Genomic DNA, 27,495 nt, shown 5'->3' on the forward strand with positions numbered 1-27,495 from the left:
GCGCTCAAAGTTTTTTGGGCGATTTAGCGGGTATCTCGACCGACATGTTCTCGGTCCCGCAGTGCCGCGACGCCACCGTCGCCGACCACGCCTCGTCGTTTGGTGACTACCTATGGTATGTACTTCCTGTCGGATATGGTCCGACCCGCCCCTGACCCTCCTCAGGAGGCGGGGCGTAAGTACTCGAAAACCGTGTATCTCGCTCAAGACCGAGTACCGTTTAAGATATGGGAACGCCGACTGCTCGGAAAGGTGGATGGGCCGAAGGGCTATCAAGGCCCGAATAGCGAGAGCATAACGTTTTCCTGCGTCATAGCAAAAATGCGAATGGAAGGGTCTGAGTGCCGGGAGACACATTCAAACGGCGGGCGGGAAACAGAGACGGTAGGCGATATAGTATACTATATATGTGTCTCCCGGCACTCAGACCCTTCCATTCGCATTTTTGCTATGACGCAGGAAAACGTTATGCTCTCGCTATTCGGGCCTTGATAGCCCCTCGGCCAGGCCCCGTTTACGAGCAGGCGGCGTTTCTATATCATCAACGGTACTCGGCCTAGAGCGAGATACCCGGTTTTTGAGTACTTACGCCCTGGCTCCTGAAGAGGGTGGGGATGGCGGGTCGGACCATGTCTGAAAGAAAGTACATACCATAGGTAGTCACCACACGACGGGGTGCGGTCGGCGACAGTGGCGCCGCGGCACAGCGGGACCGAGAACATGTCAGTCGAGATACCCGCTAAATCGCCCAAAAAACTTTAAGCGCGGGTTGCGCCTGGTTCCCCTCATCGCACAGACCCCGGATTTGCTCCATGAGTATCGGCATGCTATAAACATTCAAAAGAACTTCGCTTCAGAAAATTTGGTGACTTGACCCCTCAAAATGAAACAACCTAATTATTGCTCAAACTCCACCGAGGCCAGCGCAAGCAACGCCTGAGCCTGTGCTGTGGCAACTCAGAGGTCAGAGGTACTTAGAATAGCTTTAGGAAGGATCTTTGAAGTCCAAAAAGAGACATCCTAAAGCGAGCATGCGGACACCGAGCACTCTATCGAGAGACATTACAGAGACTACCCCCGCAACTAGGTTCGAGCGTGTACACTGGCAGCCCAGAAACGTGGAAAACCTAGGAAGACCTAATAAAACCTAAGAAGACTGAAAAAAATACAAGAAAGACCTAACTTACTTTCACCTCAAAAATTTAAAGGAAAACCCAAAGAGTTTCCGGACGACCAGAAAAGTATCCGGCAAGACCGCATTAATCAGGGGAAGACTAAGAAATTCGTTGGAAGAACAGAAAAATTCTAGGAAGACCAGAAAAGTTGTGGGAAGACAAGGAAAAAATTGGCAATTGAAAGCCAGGAAGAACAAGGAAGACCAAGATAATATCAAGGAAGACCAAGAGAAAACCCAGGAAAACCAAGAGAAAATCGAAGAGAACCTCATGAAGCCTTTGAAATCCCTTACAAAGAAATCTCAGGAAGACCGAATAAAACGTAAGAAAACTAAGAAAACCTCTAGAAGACCAGGGAAACCGAACTAATTGTCCGTAAGCTTACAAACAAATAGTTCGTAACGCAAACCGATTGTTCGTAAGACCCTGTCTAGCCTCACAAACAATCGCTTTGCAATACATACAACGAAAATTGTTCGTAACGTTGCGAAGTATTTAGTTCGTAAGCTTTTTACAGTGTGTGTACACCGGCAGACCACAGTTGGGGACTCCTCGGACTACCCGGACACTAGGGCTGGTTTTGCGATACTTTTAACAATGAAACCATGTGATAACTAGTGTTTTTCGATTCCCACGCTAAAGGGCATGATAACCCCCAAACATGTTATAAAAGTATCACATTATTGTGGTACTTTTTTCACAATTTTGGGGGTTATCAAACCGTTTAGCGTGGGAATCGCAAAACACAAGTTATCGCAAAAATTCAGTAAAAGTATCACAAAACGGATTTCAGAGGAGACAAAGCAGAGATTGCAAGGAGAACTCGTAAATACATCTAGGAGACACTGTAGAGACATTCAGGGGACCGTATGGAAACATCCAGGAAACACTATAGAGACAACGAAAAGACAAAATAAAGACAGCCTGAAAACAACCTACAGACGTCCTCCGGTCACGAAGAAACAGCGCGCGGAAAAATTCGATGCGTACTGGATTTCAACAGCACGGCACACCGCGTGATGCGCACGGTACATCGACCCGCCTGAACACGCGCACGGAGAGAGGCGAACACGTCGCAGTGGGCGGAACTCGAACCCCCGCCCTCCCGGTGTCGGAGCGCAGCACGGTATCCACAGGGCCACGGCGGACACATGCAGTTGATGACTAGGCGGATCCCTCCTTTGATGCAGAGATACCTGTGCTGTCTTCAGGCTGTCTATATTTTGTCTTTTCGTTGTCTCTACAGTGTCTCCTGGATGTCTCTATAGTGTCTCCGGGATGTCTTGATAGTCCTGGATGTCTCCACGAAGTCTACTCGCAGTCTCTGCGTTGTCTTCGGGCAGTCCCTCTAAAGTCTCTCGATAGTCTGCTCGGTGTCCGCATGCTCGCTTTAGGATGTCTTTTTTTGGCCTTAAAAGATCCTTCCGAAAGCCATTTTAAGTGTCTCTGAGTTGCAGCACAGGCTCAGGCGTTGCTTGCGATAGCCTCGGCGGAGTCTGGGCGATGTCTCTGAAAGAGACACATTTTTTTGTACAGGTATTTATAAAAGGAACACAAAACCGAACGTGATCAGTGACACCGAGTTTCTTTTCTGATCAACATTTTAATTTAACGGAAAAAAAACGGACCGTATGGTGCAACGTCCCTGCAAAGTCACTGCGCTGTGGCCGCTGTGGTTTAAACACTTGAACGTATTCGTATCGATTTGTAAAGACAAAATCTTCTTAAAACCTACCCCTGCGAAACGATGTCGTCTTGGCTCTGGTGGAAGAGTTGATCCAGAACTGTAATAAGAAGCACACAGTGTAAATTTTTGAAAAGTGTACACATGATTTTTTGTAACCAATGAACTGACAGGGTGTCGGACATTTTGCCCCAGCTAACTCGCCCCAGGTACACAACTCGCCCCGAGGCTAATTCGGCCCGAGTTTAGGTGAGTACTGAATGCAAGGTTTAGCAAACTCGCCCCAATCTGCCAAATTTTCAAATTCCCGCCCCTTTTCATTTTTATGGAACTTCATCGAGGCGATCTGGATAGACTCCCACGCCCTAATCTCCTTGGCGTTCGTCCCGGTGGACGGTGCCGAGAAAAGTCACGTTACGAACCGCTCGAATACGTCACTGTGCTGGCCCTTTGTGTACGTCTGGAAGGACAGCGAGGCTGTCGAGTTCACAGACGGTCTTCTGCCTTTTCCCCCCGTGAACTGTGGAACTGCTACGAACGGACCTATTGGGGCTGCTCAGAATCACAAATTTCTGCGAGGCCTGGTAAAGGCGCCTGTCTTCCCTCATCGGGTAGCATTACCCATCGCTCTTCGTGTTTCTGGGGCAGCTCTGCGAGGAGGTATAGCTACACGACTACGAAAAGAGCGACGACGCCGTCGACTACCTGAAGGCCGTCGGCAACAATCTACATGGCTACTTCTAAATAATTTTTTTTGAAAATCCCTTAAAAAATCAACTTTAATAGGGTGCTCTAGGCTATCTAGATTGGAAGTGAAAAAGAACAAACTCACTGATTTATCTGTTTCCGCCTGTTCAGTATGATAAATACCATGGTCGTTAGGTCCGATTCTAACCTCTCAGATATGGAGGGGACCTCGAAACTGATCTGACAGTTTTTTATACCAGAAAAGCCGTAGAGGGACGTGATCAGCTCGACCAATAAGAGCCATTACGGAACGAGAAAAGTCAGTGAGCTTGTTCTTTTCCTATTTCCGTTTCGGATAGCCTGGAACACGCTATTGGGGCTAAGTAGTACTGGGGCGATCTGGGCTGGGACGAAATGGCAATGGGGTGAGATAGTTAAGAAAAGCTGTCCTAGATCCGGAACGACGTTATAATGCGGTATTATCGTTATGAGAAACAACGAAAATGACACGAACAAAATTCCTAGGCTGCTTTTCGTAGGTAATTTGATATGCAAGTATACAAAAGCAGCAATTTTCCGTGAAAAATTATCGTTTTGGTCGAGGGGGCAATCACTCCAGATCAAATTGTACGAGTTAGAACGTTAATACACTTTAGTGCACCCTTTTTTTGAAAAGTTTTCCATCAGGTTTTCAAAATAATGTTATTACGGCACCATTACGCTTGATTCCTACCATTAGTACGCGTTATTACGCTGTTGGTACGAATAAGTACGTCTTTAGTACAGGCCTGGGTGAACGGGTTAATACGCAAGTGATTTCCCCCTCGGTTTTGGTTCAGCACGACACAAGCTTGGGGCTTAGTCGATACTCTCGTAGTCTGAATTTTAGTGCAACTAAAAGATGCTACGGTTTTACACAAAACATGACTTGAGAGGCGTATGCCTAGAGATTGCGAGTGTGGACATGTGTTGTAAAACTAGCTATATGTACGCCAGACCACGTCTCGCGTAACAGGCTTCGCGATATATCACGAAACACTGTTACGCTGCGACGCGCGTGGCGCACACAAAGCTAGGCCTGCGGCGCTCACACACGAGTCGAGCTAAGGTGAAGCTAAGGTGTTCTCAACATTGTTTGGCGAAATAATAGTCACATCTATTGCAATTTTTGAGACTTATAGTTGAAGTTGCATTTTACCTCAGTCAGCCAGTACATAGATAAATGGTTAGTCTGTTCTCTGTTGCCGTACCTTGTGTCTTGTGGTGCAGAGGTCACAATGATGTGATCTGTGTCTATTTCCAGCTCGAGGCGCGAGGCCGTACGTCCCAACACGCGCACGAGCTCTCTGCCTGCAAACACAAGCGAGATGTGGAGCACATCCAATGCCGGCGTCTCTCCAGCCGGCCACGCCTCCACATCTGTGAGCTGGTCCGTCCACGTCCTAGTATGAAGAATCCGAGGACCCGAGCTTCCGCCCAGGATTAAGTCTCGAATAACGGCACTGTCCTCCGGTCCTGGGTTCTCCACCTCCAGCATATCGAGGTGCGGGCCGAGGCGACGTAGCATCCTGTGTACCCATTGAGGTGTAGGATGTCCTTCAAGTCCATATCGTATGCGGAGGCCGCGAGCCTGAGACACGTGAATAAAGATGCAATGTAAACACAGTTACTCCAGTACACAACCGATCAGGAAGGAAAATATTGTCAACTAAATGGGACCCGGTGATCTTTGTAGAACTCGACAGGTACAACAGCATATCTAAATATAAAATACACAGAGCCATGTTTAAACTAAATCAAAGTTCAAATTTTTGAGGGTTTTTAGCCCGCTCTTCTGCTTTGTAAAAGCTATATAAGTTAGCCCGCTCTTCTGCTTCGTAAACGCTAGATAAGCGGGGTTATGCCATCGCCCTTGTGTCTGTCTGCCTGTCAGTTCGTCCCCCAAGACGTGAGGCAGAGGTCGGAAAATTTCAGCCTATCATTGTTGTCACTTCTGGACAGCCAAACGGTTGGTGCAAATCCTGGCAACCAGCCCTGAGTGGGTCTGACGGGGAATAAAGGAGTACACGAAGTAGGAGAAAAAAACTACTTTTTTATGGTGTTTTAAGGGGTATCTCGAGAAAGTAGAACCCTTTCAACTAAAATTTCGCCCGTTTGGCTCTATCTTTCACCATCTAGGCGCTAGAGTTTTTTTTTTCAACAAAAAGGGCCCAAAAAGGAAGTTTTCGATTCGGGTCTTTGATATATCCTTCTGAAAAGTAAATCACGAAAATAGGTCCCTAGGACCTGCAATTTAATCCGTTCGGCTCTATCTCTCACTGTTTAGGCGCTAAAGGGAGTCTTTCGTACAGAAATGGCCACAAAAAATTAAATGATTGTTTTGACTCTTTGAAATGGCTTCCTAGGGAGTAGCTCATTAAACTTGAATCCTTTAGCCGAAAATTTCGTTTGCTTAGCTCCATCTTTCACCAATTGGGCACTAAATGGAGTATTTCTTAGCAAAATGAGCCCCCCCCCCCCACCCCAAAAAAAAAACAAAATGAAAATAAATAAAATAAATTGTCAGTATGTCTTACAAGGGAAGGTTTTCCGGTGATACAGTCAGATTACAATAGCGCTTTAAAGTGTTGGGGGCCGTTCACAAATTACGTCACGCATCTGACGGGGGGGAGGGGGTCTCTGCCCGCGTGACGGTCCTATCCTGAAAGCATTAGAAGGTTAGGTTAGCCGCGTGACGTGGGGGAGGGGGGAGAGTCAAAACCACCCGAAATTTGCGTGAACGGCCCCTTGCTATTTCCACCCCTAGATAAGGTTTTCCATTGGTTTTAGCTTTCTGTATGCTGTTTGAAGGTCGTTTTACGCGAATTTCATTGAAAATTCGCAGGATTTTTAACCTAATTATCAGCCTACAATGCACATATCTCCAGAACCGTTTCAGCTAAGCAAACAGATTTCGAGGGGGACGATAGTTCTGCACGTTCTTAACTTGTAAAAAATTTGAACGAAATCGAAGAGGGTCGCAAAAATGGGTCCCGAGACGAGGTTACATCCTGGACCCCTTTTGGTGACCCCTACTGATTTTGTTCAAATATTTTTCATGGAAGGTGCTAACTGGAAGATAATTCTTTGCAAAATATGTGCGCTGTAGCCCAAACGGTTCCGGAGATATGTGCATGAAAAGATGGCAATAAAGCAATGAATTTAGTGAATTTTTGATGAAATTCGAGCAAAATGACCTTTAAACTCCCTTCAGGCAGCTAAAACTAGTCGCTACCACAGAGTAAAAACCGCTCAGTCTACCGATGTGCTACGACAACCGCTTAGTCTGCCGAGCGGTTTGGACAACCGCTCATTCCGCGGAGCCGCTCCGACAACCGCTAAGTCAGCCGACCCGCCTCAGCAACCGCTCAAATGACTTTTTTGACGAAAAAGTTTGGATTGCACCATCGAAAAGAGCATGGCCTAATAAGTCGGAATCGGTCAAAACATGAAAAGTGTCAAACAAGTCATTTGAGCGGTTGTTGAGGCGGGGCGGCTGACTGAGCGGTTGTCGAAGCGCCTTCACGGAATGAGCGGTTGTCCAAACCGCTCCTCAGACTAAGCGGTTGTCGTAGCGCTCTGGCAGACTGAGCGGTTTTCGCTCTGAGGTATCGTAGTGTCAAGGGGTGCAAACAGGTACACTCTAAAGCGCCATTGAAATCTGACTGTATCACAGGAAAACTTTCCCTTGTTAGTAAAGCCATTGGCTCAAAATGTTCTTCTGGGCAGAAGAGTTGGCTTATTTTATGGTGGCAGGCACACACCATTAACGAAATGTGTCCGCTTCGATGCTAAAAACCCCTGGCCTAAAACATTTTGTTTCTTCCTTTTATTTGACGTTCAGAGTCATTTCAAAATATACCAATAGGTAAATTTGTTTTCCAAACATTCTTAGTCGTAGATATTTCTCAAGAGGTGTGATATTGAGTTTACGATCTTGCGTCAATTAGGAGAAATTTAAAACTAGCTATATGTACGCCAGACCAGACCAAACAGAATGCTCATCTTCGAACTTGATCTGTCATCTTAAGATACAAAACGACCCTGAAATTCCCAGATCGCTAACTCAATTCCTTCTCGAGTTATCGCGCGGACAGAAACACAGACAAACGAACAAACAAACAGAATGAAGCTTTTTCGGTCAGTGGAGTAATGGGCTTCGCTATCGCTCAGCCAATAATACTTTAAATGTGTGTCTGTGTGTAGGGAGGGGCGGGGGTGAAACTCCAATGGATGGACGTACCTTTACTGAGATCTCTTTGCCCAGCTTCTCATAGAAGGCAGCCCTGCGAAGGAAACCACAGTAAGTGAATGATGGTGGACGCAATCTTAACTGTCATAAAACCAATAAAAAAGATGACATCATCACTTTATCACCAAGGTTAAAGATTAGTTTGCAGGAATTTAGCACATACCAATTCTGTTCTAAACCCAGATTTTACAATATAATTTTCAAAGATATTTTTTAATTCCATGGGAGAGCCATCACCATGGAAAAGGAAAATCTAATGGTTTTAGACGCGTCCGTGCAACAATATCCTCTCTGTTTCGACGCGTCCGTGCAACAATATGTGTTTCGCTACCCTGGAAGACTAGCCTATCTGTTTTTCGACGATCTCTGCAGGTCTGTCTTCTTTTCATTAACCCTTTACGTCACAGAGTATCAAATTTGATGCACCTCCTAAAACACGGCCTGGAGCCGTCTACTTGTGAGGTACATCGTGTTTTTGTTATGGATATGTTTGAGGAGGTCCAGACGACTCTATCCATACCACTTACGACCTCATGAGTGCTTTGGCTGGGTTGCTGTGGAGCGCCAAAAACAGGCCTGCGAGAGGGTTCATGCAGCGCCTAACTGCAGCACCTATAGCTGCAGGTAGGGGGGTCGGCTTTTCATGGTAGTGTTCATGTTTTGTTGGCAAAGGTATGAAGTAAGCAGCGCTGAAGATAGATCGAGGATATCTCAAAAACTCGCATTGTGACACGCTTGCAAAGTTGTGTGTATCAAAAATGATACTGCGTGACGTAGAGGCCCATGTTGTGTCGTTTTATGACATTTTTTCAATGTGATTTTCATGGTACATTGATACGCGGTGAGGCTTGTGGATGACATGCGTAGCATATGGGGCTAGTCCAGAGCACCCGCAACACTACAGGAACTGTACGGGAGTGTCAGTCACAACGTATCATTTTTGATACATACGAAATTTATTCGCAGTTTTAAAAACATGGTTGTCACCGCACGGGTTGCGGGATCACTACCAAGACGTGTACAATTGTAAAATATAAAGTGTGCTCATAGGTCTACTATGACAACTTTTTGGCACCGCGGAGTGACATTACTGCACACTGCATTTTTGGAGAAGTGTGAAAACTGTGATCTAAGCAACGGTAGAGAAAGAAAGCCTAATATTATGAATCAGGTGTAGTCTTTGATTCAGGAGCAATGATTTAAAAACCCCAGCCGGAGCGATCAACGTTAGGACTAGCCGTAAACGTAAGTTATTCTTGACTTGACGTGACTTGACTAACCACGAGGCCTAAATACTGTTCAGGATTCTACTAAGAAATACCTTTCCGATTGGTTTACTTGAGTGAATCCAGGGCGAGGAGTCACTTAAGTATACAATTACCCCAGCTTGCCAAAGAGTTTTGAAGCATTATAATACGAACTAGTTCTTCGCAAGATTGTAAACTAAGTATTTCTTTGCGATGCAATCACATCGTTTGCCAATTACGACAACTTGCAAGGAATTTCTTTGCAGTACGAACCAATTCTTTGCAATACAAAGCTCGCAAATTCTTTGCAACGTTGCGAAGAATATAGTTTGCAAGCATTTTACAGTGCGTCGTTTTGAAGACATAGGGCTTTTAAGTTTGTGGTATCTACATCAGGGTTATGGGTCAGCAAGCGAATAACGTTTACCAAAACAAGGTGTCATAATAGCTTTGACATACTTAATAAGACTGTTTTCTCGATAAACGTAGTTATACTTTCATAAAATTTGCAGTTTCAAGCAGATCCTTGATGATTACTGGGAGAAATAAGGTACTACATACTTGAAATTGACAGCTGTGATATTAATGGAGACTGGGGTGCCAGTGCTACCAACGTCTAGAGCCACAGGGACAGCTCAGAGCGCGAGCTTCTTAATGAGTCCTTCCCTCCCTCCGTCCCCTTTGGAGGATATTCTTGACCAGTGTATTTGCGAAAGTAGTTTTTGATTCGCATATGTTGCACAGAAAAAAGAAGTAACGCTCGGACCTTTCAGATTTTCTCTCCGACAAAGACTTTTGAAGATAAAGCGGCCTAAAGTTAAGATTTTAGTGCGGAGGACAATAAAGAAGTTACATTTTGACCACATTTCAAGGAATTTTGATTACTTCGACCCCGACATTGCTGTCTTTCTAATAAACTTTAATTCGCCACCTTCCCCCCAATCAAATACGTCAAACGCCATCGAAAACGACCGAAAACGGCCAAAAGACACAAATATGTCGCTTATTTTGAAAGCGCCGAAAAACAGATAAGTTAGTCTTTCGGGGCAACGAAACAGATAGGATATTGTTGCACGTGCGCGTCGTTTTGCAGAAGTGGATTTCCACCTAATTTGCAAGAGTAAATAAACTTTTATCTTACCATGATTTATCCTGTTGACCTTCTGGCTGCTCCACACTCATCTTGCGAACATATGGTGCAAATTTTACAACCCGCCAGAATAACTTCCTCTCGTGTGGCGTAGGTTTTCGGTTCACTGCTCAATCAGGAAAAAGTATACAAATTAGAATGAATGGTGCAAATTTTTCAACCGGCCACAATAACTTCCTCGAGTGTGGTGTAAGGATTTCGGTTCACTGCTCAATCAGGGATGAGTCAACTATTTAGAATGAATGACGGGTGATTTAAAAAAACACTGCACTTTCAGGTTAAAATCAGTCCAATTTTTTTTTTAACTTTGAGAAACTTCTATGTTTCGTCTTCGAGATAGGTTTTCGGGGTTGGCAAACACAAGATACATTATTAATGTTGAATGATGGTGTGACTCCGAATGAAGGTTGTAGAGCAATTGTTGAAAAATAGAAGGCATAGGAGTTTACTTTTGAAAAAGGTTTGTGAGGATCTACGACAACTCGCCACGGTATAACTCGCCCCATGCCCACTTCGCCCGGACCCATCTCGCCCCAGTGCTAAGCCACCCAAATTTAAATCAGTATGAGGAATTTCTTAGAAGACGCTTGACAGGTTGTGACCGATGGCCCTTCCATCGGTGACAGAGTCATTGGCTGAGCGATTAGCGAAGCCCATTACTCCACTAACCGGAAAAGCTTCATTCTGTTTGTCTCTCTGTGTGTCCACACGATGACTCGAGAAAGAATTGAGATAGCAACCTGGGAATTTCAGGGTCGATTTAACAAGCAGGCCCGCCCTTCCACCAAACGGAGTTGCCAGCTCTGCTTCGCTCCGCCGGCAACTCCGTTCGGCAGGGGCCGGGCCTGCTTGGCCTGCCGGCGGCAATGGTCGGACGGACCTGCGGCCCGACCATTCTCGTCACGCGATTTGCTGAAGAACATGACCAAATGATGAAAAACGACGCGGTGAAGCACCGCGACTACAACCAACCCTTCTGCTTACAAAACGTTTTTATTTTGGGGGTAGGAGTTTCTTTCCTCATTTGAAGTTTTTGGGCCTTTTTCTACAACTTATCGTTCACTACAGCAATTTTTAGCATATTTTCGTCAAAAAAGACCCTCCAGCGCCTAAACGGTAAGTGATAGAGCTAAACGGATGAAAGTTTCGTCCACTGGGCCCTACTTTGACGAGTTACCCTTAAGGAGAACACTTATAAAATAACTTTTTGGACGAATATTTGAACCTTGCGTACCCCCATTCACATCCTTAGGGGTGGTTGCCACGATTTGCCGTAGGCGTTTCGTTCTCTAGGAGTGAACCTTAAGATACCCTGAAAATTTCAAGTCTCTAGCATATCTCCTTCTATTGGAACAGACAGACACACAGACACGATGTCGTTTGCATAAGCCCGCTGGATAGCTTTTTCAAAGCAGAAGGGCGGGCTAAATAGACAGGTCGAGTTCGAAGAGAAGCATTCTAGCTCCAACATTGGATTTAAAAAAAAATCAAAAACAAGAGGGCCTAAAATAAACGTTTTCTGACAACCTTTTTCCTGGGTTCCTAAGGGGTAACTCGTCAAAGTAAAATCGCTTGGGAGAAAATTTCGTCCGTTTTGCTCTATCTTGTACCCTTTGGGTGCTAGAGGGTATTTCTTGGCGATAATAAGGTGAAAATGACCAAATGGTCTATTAGATCGGAAAAAGGCTTCATATTGTATAATTGTAACGGAAGTAATTCTAAAACCACTCATTTGGCGTCGAACCACACCCTCCTATGTGCTCTAGGGTCCCTAGATTATCTACTATCACTAGAGCTTCGATTTTTAGCCCACCCTTCTGCTTTGAAAAAGCTATATCCAGCGGGCTTATGCAAACGACCTCGTGTCTGTCTGTGTATCTGCCTGTCTGTTCCACTAGAAGGAGATGTGCTAGCGACTTGAAATTTCAGGGTATCTTAAGGTTCTTTACCGCTCTTGAGATAGGAACTGCGCGAGTCCTGGAACGGGCGGCTGAACTGCGTGCCTTTCAGTCTAAGGTACAGAAATCATGAAATTTGTTCACCCGTTTCAGCAGTTATCTCTGCTCGGTGATAGGCCATAGTATAGCAGCCCGAAAAGAATCGGAAGGAACCACAGTTGGGCCAGGACAACAATCCAGACAATTTAACGACGATTTGGAACGCAAATGCACGATTTTTTCTGATAATGAACCTGGCCTAAAAATTTGACTGCCCCCATTCTTACAACAAAAACAACAGGTTGACAATTAGAGCGACGCGGATACTGTTTGGATCAATTTTCTGCTCTTCTACCAAACAATCACTGTCAAAAATATTGCACCAAAGTACACCAAATGGAACATTAACACAAAAGTTCTCAGGGGAAGAGGGTTCATTATTACGGCATCACGCATTTTCGTATCCAGATACAGAATAAAATCTGTAACGTGCATGATACAAATTTCTGTAACATGTGATCTGTAAATAACTGTGTAACTACAGAATTTCGAACCGATTTTTCAGATTGAACCTCACTACGAAGAAGATAGTATTGAACTGGCAAATACTTACTGTCGGGTGCGTGCCGTTTCCGCCACACGAATGGATCTTTGGCAACCTGCCGCCACTTACGGCACACTTGACCAACGCTGACGACGTCTTGAGTTGGCAGCCAGTCCATCACTAGCTGCAGCGCCAACTCGTGCATGTCACCGTCAGCCATAGCTTCAACAGAAACCGCTACATTTTAAATATTCAAATGGGATCTTTATAGGTAATCTCCAAGACTGTCTCTACCAGTAGACAAAGTGCCGCTCTATTTTGGGTCAAGAAGGCCTACACCTACACTCGCTCCGACGCTAAAATATAGAGCGACTGAACCTGTTTCGGATCAGCCCCTAATTCAGATCAATAAGACCTACACACGCTCCCTCGCTAAAATGTATGGGTTTTAATTTTCTTGGTGAAAAGGTTTGTCGTTTTCTACCAGAAAATACCGTCGCTTCATCCTAGTGCGGCCTAAGCGGCCCGCGTGGCCCGCGCGGCCGAATTGAGCATGAACATTCATTGTTTAGGAGTTGGGAGAATGTTGTGGTTTAATCAAATTGACATTGACATTACTTGGTATGTACGCATAATTTCGCGCCAATTCAGGTATCAATCTTTAGTTGAACCCAGTCCTAAAATCCCATGCGCTACATGGAACTCCATGAACACTATTCCATGGCAGAAGGACCGTTTTCCATGTGTGGCTGCTCACTTTCCATGTGGAGCCTCTTTCCCATGAGGAAGCGGCTTGGCTCCCATGGAAATTTATGTCACCATGGAGTTGGAACTAACTTTCCATGGGACGTATCATGGAAATAGTGGATATGCTACCATGGTGTGTCTTTCGCCATGGTGTTGGTCTCAACTCCATGGAAAAACAAATTCCCATGAAAGTTGAGAAAGCTGTAAAATCTGTGTTTAATTGAATATCGGTCTAAAATTTGGTGGCTAGCACCTCGGTCGAATTTTAGTAGGGCCATTTTGATCTCATACAAATTTGAGCACTTTTTCCTGCTATCTCGTAAACGGCCGTAGCTACGTTGAAACAGACAGCGGATTCGGCTACGCCTCAGTTCTGACCCCCCAAAAACATGCTTCGTAATCATCTATAGGACTGACTTTGACTTAAGCAACAGACTCTGCTCTTTGCTTTACCAGGTAAAGTTGTCCATGGGCTTAGTATTGTTGCATGGAGACCAACACCATGGAGTTTCAGTACATGCCCATGGAAAAACACTCATGGAAAAGCGGCAAAAAATACATGGAAAGTTCTCCTTTGTTCCATGACGTTCCATGACAACCCATGGGTCATGGAAAGCACCATGGGATTTTGGGACTGGGAAGGCCCAGAGAACACCTTTCAAACGTGGCTTCGATCTAATATCAAGTCAGGTTATTACTTTGTTTTGTCACAGGATATTTCAAAGGGCTGCTTTAGGATCCATACTTGGTCCTTGGTCATCCAGGACAGTGCAGGGGCATATTTGCCAGTTTCACTGCATTTTATGTCGATTTAGTCAAAAATACTCTTACATAATCTCGATCTCCCGCAATAGGCATTCCAGCTGATCAAGAATATGACGTTTACTCGTCTGTTTCACTTATTCTAGTTAAAAACTACTGCCAAGTTTGCTGCTGATCGGTTTCTTAATTCGACGCGTCCGGCGAACAAAGGCGAATCTGCAGAGCGCCCGGTAACAAAAAAAATTGCTTTTTGCAAAGGAAGATCTAACCTTTAGGTGCCTTCCTACGCGATTGTTCTCAAACCTGTGTGCTTTGGTATAGGGCGGGAATACAAAAATATGATCCGAAATAGGTTCAGTCGCTCTATCAGTTTTAATGTTTTGGGTCTCTCTGCCAGAAACGTTTGTCGCCGCTTGCGGGTGTGGGCACGCCTGTTCGTCAAGTCAGCGCGACCCGAGCTTGAACTTCAAATTCGAAAAGTGTTATCACGACTTCATAGCGAACTGGAGTCACCCGTAACTTGGGTCACGCAGCCCACCCGATTGCAGTCGTGTTGTCGGGCCTCCGATTCGATAGACCCGATATGGGTGAGATGTGAGGAGGGGAGCAGGTGGGGGTGTGTCTGCAGCGGACTCTTAGGTCAACCGAGTATATTACCGGCGGAGCGGAGGGGAGACAGATGAAATCGTTCGCTCTCCCTTCCCTCCGTTTGCCTGCGGTATTCTACCTACAACTCGCCCGATGCAGTTCTTTATCGCACTGGGCGGAACGCGCCCGTCCCTATACTAATACTACACGGAGAAAAATACTTTGGTTGCTGTAACTAAAATGGTGTTCTATCTGCCCCCTTAGTCGTAACGATAGAACGTTCTATTGTGCTGGCTGGAGTGTTTGGTTGGAGCGTCTGAACGCTCAGACGGCACGATAGAACGTTCTATGGTTATGACTAAGGGGGCAGATAGAACACCATTTTAGTGACAGCAACCAAATTTTTTCGGCCGTGGTGACCAAACATTTTTCTCAGTGTACACTGTAAACGTCCGATGCCCGATAAAGACAGCCACTGACGATGACGTCAGTCGACGAGGCGCGCAGAAGTATGCTTTTCTTATCTATTGGTTCCTGATGTCCTCCAGCGAAATACCCTATTTGTCTCCGATTCGCCTACTAAACCCGTAAAAAAGAGTGGCGTCATGTGTGTGAACGGCCCCTTGGTGCTCCAGCGCTCCAACGGCCTTCGCCAATTTCAAAAACATGCGCAAAGTTAAATGAGGGAAGGAAAGAAAGCTGGGGATACATGGGGTCGCAAGGGAGGGAGAGGGGGAGAGAGAGAGAGAGAGAGAGAGAGAGAGAGAGAGAGCAGGGGTCCGTAACTTAACATAACGAACAATGGTGCCGACACGTCGACTTTTCAGGGGGGGGGGGGGGGGGGCAAAATATGGGAAATTATGAAAGTTGCCTACCTTACTAGGGGCGTGTTACATTTTTCATTATTTGAAATTTGGGTGGGCCTATTATAAGTCAATGACACTCAATCGACCGAAAATTAATCAGATAATTGGAAGAAAACCACTCCTAAATCGCAATTAACATGTTCATAACAGGAAGACGGTGAAATGCTAGAGAGTATTAATGTTTCCTTAAAAAAGCAAAGCGGTCGAGAAAAAATTTTGACTCAATATTTGAATTTTAGATCAGTTGATGCGAGAAAAAATAGGTCGATTTGGTGTATCAATGCAAAGCAACGATAATGAGAGAAGTACTTGTAGCTGTTGTAGTATGCTACATTGAAGTTAGTACACTGTAAGCTGAAGCAATAGAAAAGCCATAGGAGTTGTGAACTCGCGAGCGAAGCGAGCAAAAAGCCAGATCCAAACAGTTTTATTTGACACCTCAGGATCGATTTAGAAAGGGTTTTTAATGTAATTTTTACCTTCTCCTTTTAATATTTTACTGGCTATCGTTGCCCCTCTTCCCCTTGGCCAAAAGTTATGGGGGTAGTGATCTGCCCCCCCCCCCCCTTCCCCGGGTGTCGGTGCCTCTAATAACGAATATGATTGGTTTGTTAAATAATCTAACAATGTCACAAATAAAACTTTAAGTAAGTTAAAGTAACCGATAAGTGGTTTTGTTATTCCCTTAACGTCATAGACGTAATCAATTACTTTAACGTCTAGCGCGACTTTCGTTTATTTAGTGACTTACTTATACCGCACAGGCATGAAATAATACATAACATTTTAACACTTATCAAACTAATATTTGTTAAACCCATTACAGTTATTTTCTTTTCAAAGTTTTGTGATACTTTGTATCTAGAGAGAGAGAGAGATTTGATTTGATTTGATTTATTGAGGATACTCAAAAAGGGCTGTAGAGCCCCACTACATGAGCACCCGCTCTCTAATAATACATAAATTTAATGATTAAAACTAACGTGTTTTTGTGATATTTTAACGCCTGAGAGGCAGGCAACCCCCTCGATGTGTGCCAGATCGTTATACTGCGTGATATTTTCCATTTATTAAACGATTGAGCCCAATATCGCCATAAAAAGACTTATTTTACGTGGTTATAGCGTTTTGCCCCCACTGGGTATGCAACCCGCGTAGATCGTCCTAGTCGCGGTGTAGAGGTGGGCACCACATCTTAAAAGGGACCTATAAGTGTCCACTTCATACCCCCAAAACTGTTTTGCTCTACTGCGAAACCATTTCTCTTAAAAGCACTACTCACTACGCGCATATAGGCGTTTGCATGCTTACGATTACGAGTGAGTTGTTCCCCCTCTCCCATCATCCACCCATTTTCCAACACATACACACGGCTCAAAACACTCTGACACACTCTTACCCACCCTCTGATACGCATACACACACATAAACACGCGTATGAGCCGCCAAAGAAGTTTGAAAGTAATTTAAAGATTTTGCGATATTTTATCGCCCTACAGGTAGGCAACCCGCTCAGTGAGTGTCCAGGCCGTTATATTTCGTTATATTTCTCATTTCTGGAACGGTTGAGCCCAATATCGGCCAGAAAAAGTCTTGTTTCAGGTAGTTTTAGCGTCTTGCCCCTGCTGGGTATGCAACCCCCGTAGAGCGGTCCAGTCGCGGGGTAGAGGTGGGCACCACATCTTAAAAGTGACCTATGGGTGTCTACTACATACCCCCAAAACGGTTTTGCTCTACTGTAAAATGCAAGGTTGAGTGGCTTACTCCCCGTACTACTAATATGATGGAGAGAGATGGAGATGGAGAGAGAGAGAGAGAGAGGAAAAGGGGGAGAGAATAAAAAGGGAGAGGGAGACATAAAGGTAGGTCGGGGGGGGGGGGGGGGGCCCGTCCGCAGAGCGATCGCCCGGGAAGCGGGCGTCACCACATTGTGTAACACCGGCCGGCCGCGCCCGCCCCGCCGCTCTCCCATCATAACATTACTAACGATTCGCTTCGTTCGGCGCTTGCCTGCGGCTTACCTTTAATACTTGTATGCAGTGAAACTCAATACTCTCGAAAATGATTTCTTTGAAGAATCGTCTCGTAACACGCGTAATGGCAACGGCGAATATCGGGCGTGTTTGGAGCGTACTGAAGCAGACGCCGACGAGTGGTTTCGGTGCCGTCGGCGGCGCAGGCCAAGGCCACACCTCCCACCCGGCCCCCTCCTCCCGTTCTGCGTCCGTTCCGACGACCATCCCAGTCGGGTGCCGAAGGCTTGGCTCGGCATTGCTGGCGCTCGCGAGCTGGGATGAGCAGCGGACCCAGTCGGAAAACAGACGTCGATAAGACGTCTATATCAGTAGATGTACATTTATAGACGTCTCATTAGATCTTGGACGCCGGTCAATAGGCAATACCGTTCACTGCCAAGCACAAGCGTGTGTTTGGTTGCCTAACCGCTAGGCGTCATAGGGCATAGGACGAAGTCGAGAAGTATATTCTCAACAGGAGGTGTACAAGATATGTATCGAATCAAACATTTTATTAGATGAGCCAATGTAACATAACATTTGTTAAAATTCGTGAAAAAATTAGAGACTACAGATTTAATAAAAAGCTAAAAAAGACAGTGTGCAATTCATGAAAAATACAACCTTCAAAGACTGTCTTACTAAGACAAGACAGACTTAAAAATAAAATCACCAAAATTCTTTGACAAATAACAGTAAGTAACTTAAAACTTAATATTGTCCCCTTTCAGAACCAGAGGCTTCGTCCCTACTATTGTCCCAGCTGGGCTGGAAGAATCAGAACCAGAATATGATGCATCCAGAGAGACATCTACATCATCAATGTAGGATAAAGATTCTTCAACAAGATTTCTCCTGCAAAAATAAAACAACTGGTTTTGTAACACCAAATATTCTACAATAGCTGTTTACAAAAGTAATGGAAAATGGCTCAACGGCTATTCCTACTGCAATATAACTCTCTTTACCTGATGATTTGGTCCAAAATTTTCATCTGCCTCCTGATGTCTTTCAGGGTGGCTGAAAATGAAATGCAAAGTATGAAATAAGAAGGCAAATTATAAAAACAAAAGTGTTTCAATTAAATACAGTTAAATGAACTCACCCAGCCCTATTTGCAGCTGTTCGTGCCTTTCCTTCAGACCGTTGCTTGGCCAACCTACGCCAATTCATGACTTCAGAAATTATGACTTTGTCAGGAGTATTTTTAAAGTCTGATAAACGAACCACTTCTGCGAAAACAAAAGAAAAAGTTAAAATGGGAAAAAAACCACAAGACATTCTTTAGTCATATGCTGAGATAACTATTAATGCAAATCAAATACTCACTAAATAAAATCTTCCAAAAATTTAAATCTTCAAACCCTTTTGCCCCATATTAGCTAAGTCTTTCGGCAAGGTCATCCAGAAGTATCGCGACAAAACTTTTCTAACAAAGGTACCAAGATCATTGTCCCTGAGAACGGACAACTCCTTCTAAACAAAGTAAATTAAAATATTTTTAATTTAACAGTAATAATTTAAGTAATTTGAAAATCAATGAAAGAACTTTTTGGAAATAGGGCAAAGTACCACTCTAGTTGCAAATGCTGCATCTTTGAGTTGCTTGTCAAAGTTAAAAAGTGTTGTTTTTTTAAAGTAGGGAGCCCCATGAAAATGTCATCCTCGTCCAAGTCAATTTCAGCATTCTGATTTCTCACTTCACGTGAGGTACCTGCAGCCATGAGTGTGCTTCGCAAGTAGGACATCTCATTAATAACATAAGCCCTAAACTCTGCAAAAGATTAGATACAAACCATTAGAAATCAATTACATTTTAAATTCGACAACTAAAGCAAATTACGTCAAAAGAATAAAACGTAAAGTTGACAATACCAGCTGAAAATATGTACCTGTATCAGTCATTGCAGCCGCCAGCTCCAGCGACTTTTGTTTTGGCATTATGCGGATGGGCATCTGTGACTGCTCTCCGTTTGGGAGTCTTAGGAGAAGAAGCAGCATTTGGTTCATAACTCTTAACATGAAGACAGGTCCTCTTTGGCATATCCTGGGGACAGAGCAAAGAATGTAGTAGTTTAAAGTTCGCTTCATTATTTTTGTTGTAAGAAAAATTTTGTTGTATTGTGTTGTATCGCAATCAAGTAGACATCGTAGAGCGTCCCTTGCCGACATAATTGTCGAAAACCGCATTCGTGTACGTCGTTTCGTTCGCCCGCTACAGAGCACCACCCATTGTCTATAGAGCGAGTAGTTGAAGAGGCGGCCCGATGGCATCGTCTACAAGAAGTCAGCTTGGCTCAGTTGATTAGAGCGTCGGTAAGGAAAGGACAAGTCCGAAGAGCAAGGAATCGAATACTCGTCTTCTCTGCCTTTTCTCGGGCCTCCCTTTAGTGGCCGTTGACGGGCCGTAGGCCCGTATCTTTGTGTACATTTTCCAACTACCCGACTCGGGTGTCAGCGCCGCAGGCCAAGGTAGATGTATGCCAGGCGCGTCGCAGCGTAACAGTGTTTCGTGAGATATCGCGAAGCCTGATACGCGAGACGTGGTTTAGCGTACATCTACCTTGTAATTTAATACCTTCTGAAGGCTTGCACTGCGGTCGGCCGCTTGGGGAGTGCCTATTTTACATTGAGTTATACAACGATTTCCGTTGATTTTCGTCTTTTGACGCACATCGACGGCAAGCTTGGACCTTTACGAATTAATACCGATTGCAAACGGCTGCTACAATCCGCAAGCCAGACACGGCTCTAGCTATCGGGGGCGCAGGTTGTGAAAGCAGTTGCGGCGAAGTAGTCCAGTTGTGTTTTCATGTCGTACCTTGACGTTAACGGTCAGCACCGTATTGGCCTGTTCTTATGCACTATTTGGAAAGTTATTTGCTTGTGTTTGTGAACACGAACGCGGTACATGCCATCAGCACGGCATTTAAACAATGGTATATGCGGTACGATTTAAGCGTTGTGCAAAACAATTTGATTATGTTGCTGTTCACCTAATCGTGTTGTGATATTGATATTGTCGGTTGCTTACTGCTTTTATTAGAAACTATAATTTTAATTTGAGTGCTAGCAGGGGGAAGGGGGGGGGTGCATAGTAGAGGGGAGCGAAATAACAAGAATTTGAGGAATTGAAGTGGTGGGTATGCGGAAAAGTTCGTTTTCGATGTAGAATGCAGTGCAATTTTTTATTTTGAGATCGGACAATATTTTCCGATTGCGCATCGCGTTCAAAGTTTTGCATTAGTTCTTACATGAGAAAAATCGTCAAAACACTGGAAATACTAATGTTACCAAGGTAGTTTCATCATGTGCCCAACCCCATGCAAAAGGATAGGGCCATCACAAAGTGGTTGCATCACCAAACGTTACCTGGTTTGGTTGCGTCAAAAAAACGTTACCTCGGTAACATTTAGTTTTTCCAGTGAAATAATGAAAAACTTGAAAATCGAAAATTTAGGCTTTGTATAGGATGCTTTTTGAAAATCTGGTCTCAGAAGTGCAATCTACGCTATAAAAGGCATCCGGTGATATATCACACTTGATATTACAACCTATGGTTGCGGTGTAGGCTTCAAAATTTGGATTCTACATCGAAAAGGACAACTTCACCGCATACCCCCCATTTCAATATCTCAAATCCTTTGTTTTCGCTCCCCTCTAGGGCATAGGCAGGCGTTTTTCCGTGTTCTTTCTTCGAAGACTTATTTTTTATAGTGATGGTTTATTTCTTCTATATTTCTTTCCTACTCGTTCTTCAGACACACGCAGTGGGCATGCAAACAGAAAAATTTATGAATAGTGGAAGGAGACAGGGGGCATTAGTCTCAGCAATATAGTTTCTTTAGTGCAGTGCATCTCGGCTGAGCTAAATGCACCTGAAGTCGAGGCGTTATTAGGATTTTCCAAACGGCTGAAAAATACTGTAGTTGTAGTAATTGTATTTTTTGGGGGGAACAGTAATTAGACCAAATGGGATGCCCTGCCGACCAGCACGACTATTTGTCTTAGTTTCGTGACCGCTCGAAAAGTACGCCATTTATACAGTAAATTACTGCATATAGTTCGTGAGTTGCTCGCGCTGGCGGAGTAGCTTGGACTTTGAGAGACCAGAACATTTTCAATAAATAGCCAGGCCGTTCCTGGTACTGTCAGTCATGCGGTCAATCACAGTGATAGTCGTTCTACTTGTGTGTGTGGTGAGTTTGTGGAGCTAGGTCTCTTTTCGTCGTACCAGACACTCCCGTTAGGGGGGGAGACGGGAGATCGTTCAACACCAGCTGTTGCATTTTGAGCCACGTCTGGGTAACAGTCCAACAATGAACACCTTGCTCTCGGTAGTCCGCTCAACGCGCGCGTGCCGCCCTCGTGAAAAATAATATAAAATTATGTGTGGATTTTCACGCTAGGCGTGATTTTCACGCTTCGTAAGCTTCACGCAGCCAGTGAGGAACCGAATTTCATCACGCAGGGAGTGAAAATCAGGCCTGGTGTAAGAATCATGCGGAAAACTTGGTAAATTTAGATTACGCGCCGCCCACGCGAAAAATTGTGTGCAGTTATAAGATAAGAAGTCCATTATGCAAAAAGACACCATGCAAAAAGACACGTCAACCATTTACAGAATGCTCATGGCCTTTTAAGTTCCTAAAATACCTAAGGCGACTAAATTTCCCCAACCATGGGTTCGTTTCACAGTTAACAAAGAATTGTTAACGTTTTTTGTTACCACCCACTTTCACCCCCTAAGGTGTGCACTGTAAATTGCTTACGAACTATAGGATCGTAATGCAAACCAAAACGTTCGTAGCTTACGAAGGATTTTGAAGCGTTGTATTACGAACTAATTGTTCGTAAGCTTACGAACTAATAGTTCGTTACGAACAAATTTGTTCGAGTTCGTTCAAATTCGAACCGGGCTGTTCGCTCATCTCTAAGTTCGTAATGCAAACCGATTGTTCGTAAGACCCTGTCTAGCCTTACAAACAATCGATTTGCAATAATACGAACAGTTTCTTTGCAATACAAAGAACGAAAATTGTTCGTAACGTTGCGAAGTATTTAGTTCGTAAGCTTTTTACAGTGTGGTTTCCAGGATTTGCACCACGCGTTTCATTGTCCAGGAGTAACCCCTAACAAGGGAAGGTTTTCCGGTGATACAGTCAGATTTCAGTGGCGCTTCAAAGTGATGTTGTTGAACCCCTAGATAAGGTTTTGCATTGGTTTTAGCTGCCTGTAGGGTGTTTGAAGGCCGTTGTACGCGAATTTAATTGAAAATTCACCAAATTTATTGCCAACTCATATTATCAACTTTACATGCACATATCTCAACAGACCATTTCACCCGAGCGCTTTTCGACTTCTCGAAGAACAACCGGAAGTCAGGGTAAAGTGTCTCACTAAATAGAGGTTTGTCGTCAATGCAACCGACAAGCTACTCTTCTCATACCTAAATTTAGTCAAAAATATATTCTTACGGCCGAGGGGGTATTCACTACCATAAAACTTGTACAGAGTACTCGGTATTACACCAAATTACGAGGTATTACCGGGTATTACGCCGGTATTACACGCAAAATTTTGCCGCTTTAAAGCATATTTTGTTATTTTTCGGTATTACATTACAAGTAGTACCGCGTAATACCCAGGTGGGGTGTACAGGGTATTACGAGAGTGAATACCCCCTCGCTTACGGCACACACCGCTTCAATCTAACGTGTTTAACGGATAGAAACGTTCCATATTCTGCCCGACTTCCGGTATTTTTGTTCTGCGAGAGGTCGAATAGCTCTAGGGAGAAATGGTTTAGAACCGCTTGAGCTACAGCGCCCAGATTTTGGGGGATATCATATCTCGGTACGTTCTTCACTTGAACAAAATTTAAACGAAATTGAAGGTCGCCAAAACGGGTCCCGAGATGAGGTTACGACCCCGGACCCCTTTTGGTGACCCCCACTGATTTTGTTGTACTATTTTTTATGGAAAGCGCTCATTGAAAGAAAACTTCCTGCAAAATGTAGCACAAACGGTTCCGGAGATATGCGCATGCAAAGATGGCGATAAAGCAATAAATTTAGAGGATTTTTTCTCAAATTCGCGTAAAATGACCTTCACACCCCCTACGGACAGCTAAAACCAGTGCCAAACTTTATCTAGGGGTGCAAACAACTACACTTTACAGCGCCATTAAAATCTGACTGTATCACCGGAAAACCTTCTCTTCTACGATACCCTTCAACTTATAGACCTCTAGCTCATCTCCTTCCGCTTACGCGGACGACAGATTTGATTTGATTTGATTTGATTTATTGAGGATACTCAAAAAGGGCCGTGGAGCCCCACTACGTGAGCACCCGTTCTCTAATATTACATAAATTTAATGCTTAAAACTAACTTAACTACAAGATAGAGTACAGAACACGAACAAGTGACACTACACAACCTAAATGATTATATTTAAATGGACAATTTTATAATTAGCTACTTAACGTTCTACGGACGGTTGGAGGTGACAGATTTACATAATTATACAATTCTAGGTCATTCCACAGTTGGGAGGATCGGACTAAGGATAAGTAATATTTCTGAGTTCTATGAATTGGAATGATCAGGCGCTTTGTGTTGGAGGGCCTACTCCCCATCCCTACTCACATTTCTCCTTATTTTTCAAAAGTGAGAAAACAGACTTTTTGCCCCAGGAGTGGGACCACCTAGGACGCTAGGCATACACCAAATGTAAAATTCCACATGTAAAAAAAGGTTTCATTGAATCCGAGGACAATTTTTTTTTGCTGTGAACTGTCTGGCGAGAAGACTTTACCGCCATTTCAAACCCCAGAACCAGAACCCCTTCCAGTAGTAGTGTACTAAAAAGCGACGTGTTACAGTTGGCAGCCCAAGTAGTACGATCAGTACGATTATTGCTCGTCCATTCGGAAATGAAAGGCCAGCCGGCAGTTACGATGCTATCGATCATTCTAACCAGTCCATATTTTTCCAGTGTGCCATCTACGGCGGTCCAGTGGAAAGGAGATCACCCGTCCTCAAGGCCTTTAAATGTTGTCTTACCGGGTCCTCAGGGGCTTCATCGCCTAAAAACAAGCAAAAAGGGAAGCAGACACCTGTAAACAATTCCCCTCACGTTGGTCCAATGTCGAAGTATGCATCACCAGCTGGCCTCCTCACACCAGGCCGCACACCTCCGAAGTCTCCGTCACGCTTGTTCGGGGCCTCGCCGAAAATACTTGGCGGGACGGGAAGTATGACCTTCCCGACAACAAAGCAGAGAAAGCCTGGAACACCTGGCCGCAGTGGTGGAAAGTAATTTTGAAGAGTGCCCAAAGCTCTAACCAAAACGCATACAATACAGCAAAATTAGTGCGAAACGTGGTTCTTTCTTGTAAACAATAAATTATCTTAGAGTACAATCTACAGCTCTTGTGGCATAATATCGGCTGAGCGCAATCGTAGTCCTTCACAACAATGATCGAAAAAGTTTTATTCTGTTTGTCACTCTGCGCTCACGTTAGATAAAGAACGAATTGAGCTACCGATCTGATATTTTTAGGGTCGTTTTGTATCCTAAAAAGACAGATCAAGTGCGAAGATGAGCATTGTAGTCAAAATATCAAAAGCCACAGTTTCCATTTTTTTAACACCTGTTTTCCTTACTAGTTCGTTGTAGGTAACTCGTGAAAGTGAAGCCCAAGGGCGAGAATTTTGTCCGTTTTCCTCGGATTTGTTGTAATGGTCCTAAATGGGCTGCAAAGCGGAAGAAGGTAATAAGGGACTTATCACCCACATTGAACCCAGAAAATGGCATTCATGATTCCACAGAATTGCACTTGTTCCAAGGCGAAAACGTGCTTGGAAAACACGTTGAAAAGTACTTGATTAATGGTGATTTTGTGCATCGAAACTTGCGGCTTTGTTTCCATGGCAATTTCCTCTTAACAGCCGCAAGTTGGCGTTGACAGTATAAACAGTACATCATTTGCATTGACGGAATGCTAAACTGTTCTTCCGCCTTGAAATGATCTGGACTGAGTTACACCTCAAAGCTAAAAAGGAGGTAGAAGCCTTGATCTTGTTTCATGAAATTAGCACTCCTAAAAACCATGATCAGTAGATGAAGTACAATGCACCGGTTTTGCGTATTACGAAAGGAACAGCTGTTGCCTTGCTTTCAAAATTGACTTAAAATGGCAGTAGCGCCCCACACGGAAAATAGACATCTATAGATGGTGGTAGATGGTCTACTGTTCGTCTATTCGGTCTAGAGACATCTATAGACATTAATAGAGCATCTAAAGTATGTACAAATTGTCTATATCTACTGATAGATATACTGCAGACATCGATAGACGGTCTTGAGGTTGTATATCTGATCTATGTATACTTTTATCGATATGAAGATATCTATAGATCATCTGCCACCAGTCTATGACGTCTAGGTCTACCTGTAATGCGAAGAATACGTCTAGTAGATATCTTTGCTACGTCTTGAAGGTCTACGTCTTAAAAACAGTAAGTTCTAGACGTCTATTGACTATCTTCCTACCATCTACCAAAAGACAATAAGGTCTAGCGAACTCTCCGAGTCATCTATCATGCACCGTCTAGAAGTAGACAATCTATAGATGTGCGTAGCCGTCTAGTCATCTCTGTAGAAAGATATCATCTTCCAACACAGCTCCTCCTAGAAGCAACCGATGGGTGAGGGGTAGCGTTCGCGCTCTCGAACCCAAAGGTTGAGGGTTCTAATCCCAGCACAGGTGACAGATTCGAACGTCCAAAGATGACCTAGGAGAACACAGAGTCATGAGGGAGTAGTCAGTTGGATCGCCAACAGGTTAAATTTTTAAATTTTGTCGTAAAATACTTGTCTTTAGTTTGTCTATCAATAGATATCTATTCAACATCGACAAAAAGACGTCTAATAGATGTTGTAAATGTGGACAATCGATCAATTATAGACGTCTAGTGGTAGACACGATTAAACGTCTAATAGACCATTGGGGGTCTAGAGAAAGATGCATATTAGACATCTACTAGACGTCTTTTTTCCGTGTGGGGCCTAAACGGCTGCAGAGAGAGCAAACCGGACGAAATTTTCGTCCATAGATTCGCAATTTGACGAGCTACCTGTAGGAAAGTACTCTAAAAAATTATAAAAAATAATTGAAATAGCAGCTATTGGAATGACTGCCCAAAAAGACCCCTACATATTAATTTTAGCAAAATCTTTGATGTGTCCTTCGATGATATATTTAGACACACAATTTCCCAAAGTCGAATGAAAATCGGGAATTTACAATTGGCGGGGTTTCCTTGTAAGCCGTGAGTAGCTCTGGTGTCTCGGAGTAGTAGTATAAAGCATTCCGGTAAAGCTGAACTGCAGAAGAATGAGGGGAAGAAGAAAACGGAAATCGCTATGCTTTAACGTGGTGACTTCCGTTTTCTTGTTCCTTCACTGTTAGAAAAAATCTTGGGATTTCACGGAGGAACACTCGTGAAAAGTATTGCCGAAGTCCTTTGGGATTTCCTCAAGAACTCTGTAGATTTCACGTGTCGAGTTTAGCTTTGTAACATACAGGGTGGGTGATCCAGGCCGTCTTTTTTTAATGCCTATACTGTACCGGATTCACGCGTGCGGGCGGGCTTGCCTACCGTCGCTTGCCATGGCGCCTTACGGCGCCGTGCGAGTATGCAACCCGTCCACACGTAAGAATCCAGTACAGTATAAGCATTACGCGGATCACCCACCCAGTATAGACGAATAAAAACTTCCACCTTTAACATC

At 44.1% G+C, this 27,495-nt stretch overlaps 1 protein-coding gene and 1 long non-coding RNA gene across 2 annotated transcripts; one reads left to right on the plus strand and one right to left on the minus strand.

The window, feature by feature from the left end:
* Positions 1-508: 508 nt before the first annotated feature.
* On the minus strand, positions 509-17,889 carry LOC113211077 (uncharacterized). Its single transcript, XM_052269581.1, has 7 exons — positions 17,700-17,889; positions 12,785-12,937; positions 10,226-10,340; positions 7,829-7,871; positions 4,797-5,176; positions 2,911-2,959; positions 509-2,684 (listed from the first exon to the last, which is right to left on the minus strand). Exons 2-7 carry the CDS (start codon positions 12,933-12,935, stop codon positions 2,640-2,642), a joined length of 783 nt encoding a protein of 260 aa, XP_052125541.1. The 5' UTR covers positions 12,936-12,937; positions 17,700-17,889; the 3' UTR covers positions 509-2,639.
* A 3,881-nt stretch (positions 17,890-21,770) lies between these two features.
* On the plus strand, positions 21,771-25,124 carry LOC113211078 (uncharacterized). Its single transcript, XR_008011369.1, has 2 exons — positions 21,771-21,892; positions 24,694-25,124. It is a non-coding gene; the product is annotated as an uncharacterized LOC113211078 (long non-coding RNA).
* The last annotated feature ends 2,371 nt before the right edge of the window (positions 25,125-27,495 follow it).

Source organism: Frankliniella occidentalis, unplaced genomic scaffold, assembly GCF_000697945.3.
Source record: "Frankliniella occidentalis isolate FOCC.00 unplaced genomic scaffold, Focc_3.1 Scaffold96, whole genome shotgun sequence".
Lineage (NCBI taxonomy): Eukaryota > Metazoa > Arthropoda > Insecta > Thysanoptera > Thripidae > Frankliniella > Frankliniella occidentalis.